This window comes from Dipodomys ordii, unplaced genomic scaffold, assembly GCF_000151885.1.
Source record: "Dipodomys ordii isolate 6190 unplaced genomic scaffold, Dord_2.0 Scaffold15, whole genome shotgun sequence".
NCBI classification, from domain to species: domain Eukaryota; kingdom Metazoa; phylum Chordata; class Mammalia; order Rodentia; family Heteromyidae; genus Dipodomys; species Dipodomys ordii.
This window is the reverse complement of record NW_012267231.1, coordinates 15,872,357-15,883,554: the sequence shown is the minus strand read 5'-3', so window position 1 is coordinate 15,883,554 and position 11,198 is coordinate 15,872,357. Positions and strand designations below refer to the sequence as shown.

General features: G+C 54.3%; 1 protein-coding gene across 1 annotated transcript in view; it reads right to left on the bottom strand.

Annotated features, from left to right (window-relative positions):
• Lman1l (lectin, mannose-binding, 1 like) overlaps positions 1-9,676 on the bottom strand; it is a 13,580-nt gene extending 3,904 nt beyond the window's left edge. The window contains exons 1-9 of the mRNA XM_013011930.1: positions 9,511-9,676; positions 7,086-7,240; positions 6,753-6,811; positions 4,844-4,943; positions 4,033-4,153; positions 3,001-3,056; positions 2,663-2,792; positions 1,589-1,740; positions 521-588 (exon numbers count right to left, since the gene is read on the bottom strand). Coding sequence (XP_012867384.1) covers positions 521-588; positions 1,589-1,740; positions 2,663-2,792; positions 3,001-3,056; positions 4,033-4,153; positions 4,844-4,943; positions 6,753-6,811; positions 7,086-7,240; positions 9,511-9,676 — 1,007 coding nt within the window. The remainder of the gene's footprint in view (positions 1-520; positions 589-1,588; positions 1,741-2,662; positions 2,793-3,000; positions 3,057-4,032; positions 4,154-4,843; positions 4,944-6,752; positions 6,812-7,085; positions 7,241-9,510) is intronic.
• Between the last annotated feature and the right edge of the window lie 1,522 nt (positions 9,677-11,198).

Here is an 11,198-nt window from a genome sequence, read left to right as displayed (position 1 = left end):
GCTGTCCCTCAGCTCTTCAGCTCAAGGCTAGTGCTCTACCACTCGAGCCACAGCACCACTTCCGGCTTTTTTCATTTTGCTTTATGTGGTACTGAGGAATCAAACCCAGGGCCTCAGGCATGCAAGGCAAGCGCTCTACCACTGAGCCACCTTCCCAGCCCGGAGATGATTTTTTTTTTTTTATCTTCAACTAGCCAGCAAAACACCGGAAGTGGGTCTGTGGCTCAAGTGGTGCAGAGCCAGCCTGAGCGGAAAAAGTTCAGGGACTGTGCCGCAGGCTTTGAATTCAAGCCCCAGTATCAGCACCAACAAACAACAACAACGAAAAACCTACCACTTTGAATTTGATCCACATTCCCCCAACCTCTCGCATTGCCAACCTCTGAGCTGGGTGTCCAGGGAATGATGGGAGGAATTGGGGGGAATCGATGCAGGATCATGGAGGCACTTCCGCAGAGACTCAAGCTGGTAAAAGTCTGTCTGTCATTCTCTCCCAGTTCCTTGGCCCCTGGGTCCTTACCTAACCTCCTGCAGGGCACTGAGCAGAGTCCGCTGTCCGGTCAGCAGGGTGCTGATGTTGGTGAGGTCCTGTGGGAAAGCCAGGCTCTTGGCTAGCTTGGGTATGGGGCCCAGACCCTCTGCTCCCAGCCTGCCTTCTTGGAGAGCCCTGGGGTCTAGTTCCCTGGAGGGGGGGGAGGAGCCAGGATGGTTGCAGAAATGAAAATTTGGATGAAAAGTGAGCATTAAGCAAACAGTATGCAAATCCCATGCAAATCGCATGCAAATCCGCACCTAATCTATTTCTGTCACAGGTCTATAGATCTGAGTTTAAAAAACATGGCATCTTCTCTCCCCAGCCCCAGCCATGTGGCTCTGGCGGGCATTTACTTGTGGGATGATGCTCTTTTTGCAGCCTGTGGCTCACGCCTGTAATCCTAGCTACTTAGAAGGCTGTGATCTAAGGACTGTGGTTCAAAGCCAGCCCAGGCAGGAAAATCCATGAGACTCTTACCTCTAGTTAATCACTAAAAAGCCAAAGTGAAGCTCTAGCCGAAGTGACAGTGTTAGCTTGAGTGACAAGTTCTGGGACAGCGTGCAGGCCCTGAGTTCGAGCCCCAGGACCTCCTCTCTCCCCTCCCCGCTTCCACACACAGATCTCAGCCTCCTGAGTAGCTAGGATTACAGGCATGAGCCACCAGCGCCCGGCTAGCCCTGTTTCATTCAATGACCTGTAGTCTTTCAACCTTGTCCCCATTTTCCTGCAGTTTTTAGGGGTGGCTAGCTTTTGGCTGCAGCACTTTTCCTCTTGGGGCTTGAACTCAGGGCCTGGGTGCAGTCCCTGAGCTATTTCACTCAAAACTGGTATCTTACCACTGGAGCCACAGCTCCACTTCCAGCTTTTGGTGATTAATTGGAGATAAGCGTCTCACAGACTTTCCTGCCCAGTCTGGCTTCCAACTGCGATCCTCAGATCTCAGCCTCCTGAGTAGCTGGGATGACAGGCAGGAGCCACTGGCACTGGACTAGCAATTTTCCTCTTGTGGACCCCCAGAAGAAGCCTGGGGTGCCTGCCTGCTGGGCTACTTACCCAGCCTTCCACAGGCCCTGCCTGGCCTGGGAGCCTCATCTGCTCCCTCCATTGCTTCTCGGCCTGGGCCATCTGCTTCGAGAGAGCCCGGAGTGACTGCAGGATCCTTGTCTGTTTGTCCAGTGTCTCCTCCAGGTCAAAGAGCCTTTCCCCTACGGTGGGTGGAGCAGAGATGGGAGGGTGTGGCCAAAGCCAGACAGCAGCTCCTCTCTTGGGGGCAATATCTGGAGAGAGGCTTGGGCAGAGGGCCGGACCCTGGGCCTGTGGTCCTATAATGGGACAGAGCTACTTACGCTGATAGTTCAAGGCCAGACTGGGGGAAAAAAGTTCAGGAGAGAGCCCATCTCAGCCAGTAAAAGCTGGGGGCGTGACACCTGTCACTCAGGAAGTGTAAACAGGAGGATCACGGTCCAAGCTAGCTCAGGCATAGACAGGAGAACTTAGCCAGGCGCTGGGGGCTCCCGCTTGACATCCTAACTACTCAGGAGCCTGAGATCTAAGGATCCCCCAATTTGAAGCCAAGCGTGTGTGTGGGAGTAGAAAACTTTTGAGACTCTTAGCTCTCATTAACCAGCAAAAAAAAGTTGGGGGCTGGGAAGGTGGCTCAGTGGTAGAGCGCTTGCTTCGCATGCATGAGGCCCTGGGTTCGAGTCCTCAGCACCACATAAGCAGAAAAAGCCAGAAGTAGTGCTGTGGCTCAAGTGGTAGAGCCCTAGCCTTGAGCTGAAAAGCTGAGGGACAGCGTCCAGGCCCAGAGTTCAGGCTCCACGACCGGCAAAAAAAAAGTTGGAAGGGGAGGTATGGTTGGAGTGGTAAAGCGCCAGCTTGGAGCTGAAAAAGTCAAATGAGAGTGACTGGCTCGGAGTTCAAGTCCCTGCACTTGCACACTCAGACACACAGAAAAAGTGTGCCTTCTGCTTCCAAGACCTAAGACCCTCCCCTAGGGAGTGTGTCTGGGGCAGGCAGGATAGCGGAGGCCCAGGTCCTCCTTACAGATGGCCTCCTCATCCCTCCTCCCAGGGTCCCCGGGTCTGTGGCGGTCAGATGGGCCGCCCGGCCTTCCTGCTCTCCTACCCTCTTCCTGGGCTTTGAAGTCAGGCTGGGCCATGCTGGCCCGGGTGCCCAAGGCCAGCTGTGCTGTCAACTCTTCCAGCTGCCTGGCCAAGCGGAGCTGCTCCATGTCTAGGAAGGCCTGGAGGCCAGCCTGGAGGAGGAAGACCAGGGGTGAGGCCTCTGGTGGCTACGACCCTTCCTCTGCCCCCCCACTCCCCAGCACTGCCCAGCGTAAGATCCAGAACACACAGGATGGGGAGGAGGTGAAGAGGAGGAAGGGCTGGAATGGCAGCATCTGTGTGGGGGGGGGACACAGACAGAAGCATCCAGGGATCCCAGGGTCCCCCACAGGGCCTCACCTCCAGGCCTGGCTCATGCAGACTGAAGGTAAGGAAGGACAAGATGTCGTGGTCATCTGGAGGAGGAGTTCACAGAGGGAGGTGAAGCCCTTCCATGCCCCGCCCACCCCACCAGGCCATGCCCACCCCACCAGGCCACGCCCACCCCACCCAGGCCACGCCCCCAGCACACACTGCACCCTGAGAAAGTCAAGAGACTGCATGAGCCCAGGGCCCTGGTAGCTCACAAGGCGGAGGGGAGGGAGGAGGGACATCATCCCAGCTACTCAGGAGGCTGAGATTTGAGGATCACGGTTCAAAGCCAACCCCGGGCAGGAAAATCTGTGAGGCTTGTTCACCTCCAATGAACCAAGCCAAAAGCTGGAAGTGGCAGCGTGGCTCAAGTGGTAGTGTGCCAGGCCTGAACAAAAAAAAAGCCAAGCGAGAGTGCAAGGCCCTGAGTTCAAGTCCCAGGACCAGAGCAAAGAAATAATGAAAGAAAGTAAAAGTAAAAAGAACTCCCAGCCAGATAGGTGCTGGTGGCTCACGCCTGCGATCCTAGTTACTCAGGAAGTGGAGATCTGAAGATTGAGATTCAAAGTCACATTCAGCAGGAAACGTCCATGAGACTTTTTCCCTCCCTAGGTGCAGGTCCTGAGGCTTGAACTCAGGCCTTGGACACTGTCTCTGAGCTGTTTTGGCTCAGGGCTAGTGCTCTACCGCTTGAGCCATAGTTCCACTTCCAGCTTTTTGATTATTTTGGTGGTTCGTTGGAGACAAGCGTCTCACGGAATTTCCTGCCTGGGCTGGCTTTGAACTGTGATCCTCAGATCTCAGCCTCCTGAGTAGCTGGGATTATAGACATGAACCACTGGCCTGGGACCCTTTGAAACTTTCAATAATCCCTTGCAAAGCAGATGTGACGTTCTCCTGGGAGGGAGCTGGCATCTGCCCGGATCACGGGGTAAGAAGACCGTGGACTCTGTGCCCAGGTGAACCGTGCTTCACCAAACACCGCCCCTCAGCTCCTTCCCCACCTAGAGGGGCCCTTACCTGCCAGAGTGCTGGTGGCTGCAGAGACCCCAAAGAAACCTTCAGGGGCCAAAACCAGGGGCCCGACGTCAACACAGACCTCATCCGGGTCTCTGGGTGTGAGGCCACTGCTCAAGGACACCTGAGGGTTATGGAGGGGGTGAGCTGGGCACTACTTATGTTCAAGTTCTGCACACAGCTGGGGGAAGGTACCTGGGTCCCCTCATGGGTGTGAGGACTCAGGGGTTTCCCAGAGAGACCTCCTATGCTAACACGCAACTCTGTGGGGGATGCTCAGCAGCTCTATATCTCCTTTGTGGCTTCACATTTTGTTGTTGTTGTTGTTGGTCTTGAACTCAAGGCCCAGGAACTGTCCCTGAGCTCTTTTTGCTCAGGGCTAGTGCTCTACCACCTTGAGCCACAGCGCCACTTCTGGTTTTCTGGTGGTTCCTTGGAGATAAGAGTCTCATGGACTCTCCTGTTCAGGCTGGCTTTGCATCGTGATCCTCAGATCTCAGCCTCCTGAGTAGCTAGGGTGACAGGCGTGAGCCACCGGCATCTGGCCAACAGGAGAAATGTATTTGCCACAAGTTCTAGAGGCTTGAAATCCCCAGTGGCAGCGTGCACAGGGCCCTGCTTCCTCTCCACGTCCTGTGGGAAACACTTGCTCCCTTGCCCTTCCCAGTGTGTGTGGCGGGTTGCCTTGGCTCGTGGCCCCAGCATTCCAATGGCCGCTAGGTGTCACATGATCTCTGCATCAGCTCTACATGTTGAAGCTCAATGGGAGGCGGGGGTGGGGGACTTGTCCCCCAAAAGCAGGAAGGAAACTCACACGAAGCCTCTGCCCCCAGTAGGTGATGCGGACTTTGAAGGGGTGGGGCCGGTTCCTGAAGTCTCGGTGACATGAACCAAGCACGGCGTCATCTTCGTACCTGTGAGACTCGGAACTCAGTGACGTCACACAGAACTCAAGGCCTCGGCCAATGGGGATGGGTCTCAAAGACCAGGCCTGCAGTGCCATTCCTTTCCTCCTTCGGAGACTTAGTATGGGACAAGTTCCCATTGTCTAGCTTGAGTCTCCCTTGCTATTATAGTTTGACAGAAGAAAGCAAAGTCACCAGGCTCCGGTGACTCATGCTTGTCATCCTAGAGTTCCTCGGGAGGCTGAGATCTGAGGGTTGTGGTTCAAAGCCAGCCCGGGCAGGAAAGTCCATGAGACTCTTATCTCCATAAACCACCAAAAAACCAGAAGTGGTGCTGTGGCTCAAGTGGTAGAGCGCTAGCTTTGAACTGAAGAGCTGAGGGACAGCACCCAGGCCCTGAGTTCAGGCCCATGATTGACCAAAAGAAAAAAAAAAGGAAGCTGATAAAACTGGGTGCTGTGGCTCATGCCTGTAATCCCAGCTACCCAGGAGGTTAAGCTCTGAGGATCATGATTGGAAGCCTGTCTAGAGAAGACAAATCCTTGAGATGCTTTATCTCTAAATACCCTTCAAAAAGCTGTAAGTGGAGCTGTGGCTCAAGTGGTAGAGCATCAATCTTGAGCCAAAAAAAAAAAAAAAAAGCAAGAAAGCCAGGTACCAGTGGCTCACACCTATAATCCTAGCTACTCAGGAGGCTGAGATCTGAGGGTCACGGTTCAAAGCCAGCTCGGGCAGGAAAGTCTGTGCGACTCTTATCTCCAATAAACTACTCAGAAAACTGGAAGTGGCGCTGTAGCTCAAGTGGTAGAGCGCTAGCCTTGAGCTGAAGATCTGAGAGACAGCGCCCAGGCCCAGAGTTCAAGCCCCACGACTGACAAAAAAAAAAAAAAGGCTAATAATTGCAAATACCTCCTAAGGCGGTTATGAGGTTTAGCTCCTTCAATGAGCATCACGCCTGGCATGGGGCCTGCTGACAGTACACTCCCCCCATAAAAGCAATTATTCTAATTGATGTGAGGTCAGGGATGTTTGCTGAGAGACGACAAACTGGCCCGGCAGGGAGGCCACGTCATCTGGGAGAAAGGGATGGGTGTGCGGCCCTGGCGGGAAGGGTGTGGATCCAACCCGGGGGCTGCAGCTCAGCACTCAGTGCTGTGCTTGCTGGGTGAGCCTTCCACGTCACCCCACCTCTCTGTTTATCTTGAGTTGGTGTTGGCCAAGGACTTGACAACTCAGCCTGGAAGAGCCAGAAACTCTGGTCTTGGGGACCTAGAGGCACAGCTGAGATCCATGGGGGAGGTAGGAGAGAGAGACAGACAGACAGAGAAAGACAGAGAGACAGAGAGAGAGACAAAGACAGAGTAACAAGAGCAGTAGCTCTAACCAAGCACCATGCCCCACGCCTGTAATCCCAGCTACTCAGGAGGCTGAGATCTGAGGATCACGGTTCAAAGCCAGCCTGGGAAGGGAAAGTCTGTGAGACTCTTATCTCCAATAAACCACCAGAAAACCGAAAGTGGTGCTGTGGCTCAAGTGGTAGAGCGCTAGCCTTGAGCTGAAGAGCTCAGGGACAGCGCCCAGGCCCAGAGTTCAAGCCCCACAACCAACAAAAGAAAAAGGAAAAAGAAAAGAAAGAAAAAGCCAAGGGCCTGAATTTGAACCCAGGACCAGTACGCACACACACACACACACAAAGGCACATGCATGCACACACACAGCACGTAGCATTGGGAGAGGTTGGCACTGCAGGGTAGTGGCCCAGGAAGGAAGGAAGGAAGGAAGGGAGGGGGGTGGTCAGCCCTGCCCCCAGACTCTTACCCAAACGGCCCTGCTGGGGAAGGCGCGCTGCGGCCCAGCACGCGGACAGCTGGCCTGTCCTGAACGTAGAAGACAACACTCAGGGAGGAGGTCCGGAGCGGGGGCAGAGGGCACACTCACCTGGCCCGATGCCACCCACCTGGGCATCCATGATGGTGGAGTCCAAGACAATTCCAAGGCTATCCCCCAGGGCCGGCTCACCCGGGACAGCGCTGGCCTGGCCCCTGTCCTGAGCGTACCACACGCCCTGCAAGGCCCAGGCCCTCAGCTTGGGGAGAGCCCGACAGAGCACCCGCCCTGCCTCCCCCCTGCACACTGGGCGGGGTCACTCACCACGCCCTGGGCTCCCCGGGCCCCGGGACCTGTCACCCTCATCCGCACTTCTACCTCCCAGGAAGAGAAGGGGACAGACGTGCTGCTCCACACAGCCCCGCTGTGGTGCCTCATAGACGGCGCCAGCCGTACCTCTTCTAGGCCCACGATGGCATCTAGAGAGCAGGGCAGCTCAGAGCCATGCAAAACACACACACACACATACACACACACACACAGACCCTCACCCCGACACTCCACCAGCCACAGGTGGAGGTCTGACCCACCAGCACCTGCCATTTGCTAAGTAAAAACCCAGGCCAGTAGCTCATGCCTGTAATCCCAGCTACTCAGGACATTGAGATTCGAGGATCACGGTTTGAAACCAGCCTGAGCAGGAATGTATGGGAGCTACTTATCTCCAATAAACCACCCCAAAAGTCAGGGGTGGAGCTGTGGCTCACACGGGAGAGCGCCAGCCTTGAGTGGAAAAGCTCAAGGATGGCAGCCAGGCCCTGAGTGCAAGCCCCAGGATTGGTGGCACACAGACAGACAGACAGACACACACACACATGTGCATGCACATGCACACACAAAGCACTCTGCTCAGAAGCAGGAGGGCTCTGAAGTAGAGGCAGGATCGTACAGGCTGGACTTTCTGTGTCTTGTTTGTGGTGTTTGGTGTTACTGTTGTTTTATTCTGTTTTGTGCTGGTCCTAGGATTTGAACTCAGGGCCTGGGTTCTTTCCCGAAGCATTTTTCCTTTTTGCTCAAAGCTAGCACTCACCACCTGAGTCATAGCTAATGGAGATAAGAGTCTCATGGTGCTGAGGAAGCTGAGATCGGAGGATTATGATTCAAATCTCTAATGAACCACTACAAAACCCCAAGTGGAGCTGTGGCTCAAGTGGTAGAGCGCTAGCCTTGAGACAAAAGAGCTCAGGGACAGCGCCCAGGCCCTGAGTTCAAACCCCATGCTTGCCTAAAAAGAAAGAGTCTCACAGGCTTTCCTGCCTTGGCTGGCTTCAAACCACGATCCTCAGATCTCAGCCTCTGGAGTAGTTGGGATGACAGATGTGAGCCACTGGTGCCCAGCTATGGAGTGTTAAGAGTTTTCCCTGATGCTGGAGGGTGGGGTGGAGGGAGCCCTTTATGACCGAGAAGGGTGGGGAGGGGGAAAGGGAGAGAAACTGAGGCAGACCTGGCAGGAAGTGGGGGAAAGGAAATCCGAGGCCCCGCCCAGCTTGTTCTTCATCCTCCATCCTCCATTCTGTCAATCTGGAACCTCGCCCAGGGCCTAGACCTTGCCAGAACTTTCCGGAGGCTGCTAATCCAAGCTGTTTGCTCTGCAGAAGACCCAGGATGGGGTATGGAGGGACAGAAGCTAAAAGCCAGAGGTGACCTGGGCCCTGGAAGCTGACTCTGCCTCCTCTGTGTGTGTGTGTGTGTGTGTGTATGTGTGTGTCTGTGTGTCTGTCTGTGTGTGTCTTTTTGAGGCAGTGTCTTGCTATGTAGCCTCAGCCTCTGGTTCTGGGGCTGGGCACAGAAGAACGGTGAGAATTGAGTGCTAGTAGCTCAGCCTGTCATCCTAGCTACTCAGGAGGCTGATATCTGAGGATTGTGGTTTGAGTCTGTAAAACTGTTGTTTGTTTTTGGTTGATTGTGGGGCTTGAACTCTGGGCCTGGGTGCTGTCCCTCAGCTCTTCAGCTCAAGGCGAGCACTCTACCACTTGAGTCACAGAGCCACTTCTGGTTTTCTAGTGGTTCATTGGAGATGAGTCTCACAGACTTTCCTGCCCGGGCTGGCTTTGAACTGTCGTGATCCTGAAATCTCAGCCTCCTGAGTAGCTAGGATGACACGCGTGAGCCATCAGCCCCCTGGCTATCTGAGAAACTCTTATCTCCAACTAACCAGCAAAAAGCTGGAAGTGGAACTGCGACTCAAATGGTAGACCAGCAGCTTTGAGCCTGAAAAAGCCCAGGGAGGGGGCTGGGAAGGTGGCTCAGAGGTAGAGTGCTTGCCTTGCATGCATGAGGCCCTGGGTTCGATTCCTCAGCACCACATAAACAGAAAAAGCTGGAAGTGGGTAGTGTGGCTCAAGTGGTAGAGTGCTAGCCTTGAGCTGAAGAGCTGAGGGACAGTGCCCAGGCTCAGAGTTCAAGCCCCAGGATTGGTGCGTGCACGCGCATGCGCGCGCGCGCACACACACACACACACACACACACACACACACATGCACATATACACAAGGGGGGGCAGAAAGTTAAAGCTGAAGCTGGTGGCTGGGAATGAATTTTTTTTGATGACTGGAACACAAGGGCAGCCTAGAAGGTTCTGGATCTCTGGTCCCATCACCCCAGCCTGGCCTCACCCCTGCCACTCCCTCCCTGGCCATGGCTCCTGGACCCTCCTGGGTCCTGGGCATGGCTGAGACCCTCTCCTCACCTCCATGGCAGCTCCAGAAGGGAATTCCTGCCCCAGGCCACGGCCCCTTGAAGCTGAGCTTGTATTCGAACCTGCGTCTTAGAGGAGGGAGCTCTTCCATGCCGTGGGGGGCCGGGCACAGGAGGAGCAGGCAGAGCAGCGGGGCGGACGTGCAGAGGCCAGGCATGGTGAGGGGCTGAGGTCCGGATGCCAGGCTGGGCGGCGGCGGGCAGCCAGGCAGAGAGGCGCTGGGCACCAGCCAGGCCCTGGCCCTTCCTCACCGCCAGCATCCTGTTCCTTGCAGCTCTGATCTCAGGCCCCACCTCCTCCACCTCCAGCGAGAATGGGCAGCTGGCCCCGGCTCACCCTCAGCTCTGTCCCTGGGCCTGGCCATCTTCCCTGGGTTCTAGAAGCTGATGACCGGGGCAGTGTCCAGGTTGCTACAGAGACCTTGTAGTACCCTGTTGTGGGAAGGTCTCTTGGTTGTGTGTGTGTGTGTGTGTGTGCACGCACATGCATGTGCAAGTGCATGAACTCACAGTCTGGGCGCTGTCCCTGAGCTTCTTTAGCTACAGGCTACTACTTGAGCCAGGACTCCACTTCTAGCTTTTTCTGAGTAGTTTAATAGAGATAAAGAGCTTCACAAGACTTCCTGCCTGGGCTGGCTTTGAATCACGATCCTCAGATCTCAACCTCCTGAGTAGCTAGAATGACAGCTATGAGCCACTAGTGCCCAGCTCTGCTGAGTTTTCTTGCTCACAGCTGGCACTCTACCATTTGAGCCACCCCTCTAGGGCTGTATTTTGCTGGTTAATTGGAGATGAAGTCTCAAGAGACTTCTCTGCCCCAGTTGGCTCTGAACTTGGAGCCTCAGATCTCAGCTTTTGGAGTAGCTGGGATTACAGACGTGAGCCACGGGCTCCAGAGGCTTCCTCCTCTCCCTGGCTGTGTTATTCCGCTTTCCTGTCCCCCTCAGCACGTTTGTATTCTTAACAAATAAGTGACATAAAGGGCAAATAAATGCAATGCATAGATCTCTTTTGCAATCCAAAGTTAACCCGCCAACCAGTGGGGAAAATGGGACAATCGGGGAAATTTGAACAATGGATATTTGATTCTGTTTGAGAATCATCATTAATATTGCTAGAAGTAGCCAGGCACTGGTGGCTCACGTGTCATCCTAGCTACTCAGGAGGCTGAGATCTGAGGATCTGTGCTGAAAGCCAGCCTGGGAAGACAAACTCGAGAGACTGCGATATCCAATTAACCAGCAAAAAGCCCAAAGGGGAGGTGTGGCTCAAGTGGTAGAGCACCAGCTGGGAACACACACACACACACACACACACAGCAAAAGTGTGAGGCTCTGAGTTCAAGCCCAGTACTGCTTTTCTAGGAGGGAAAAACAGAAAGAAGGAGGGAAAGCAAGGGGAGGGGAGACACTGTCCAAAAAGAAATGTACTTTTAACCTGACTTACGAAACTGTAACCTTTCTGTACATCCCCTTTATAATAATAAAAGAATTTTTAAAAAGTAATATAGTACTGTAGTGATGGTTATTTTTGAGAAGTATGCTAACCTTTATGAATAAATTCATAGAAAGTCCGGGATTGGTGTTTTTGTTGGTTTTGTCTGTCGTGGGGCTTGAACTCAGGGCCTAGGCACTGTCCCTAAGCTTTTTTCACTCAAAGCTAGCACTTTACCACTTGGGG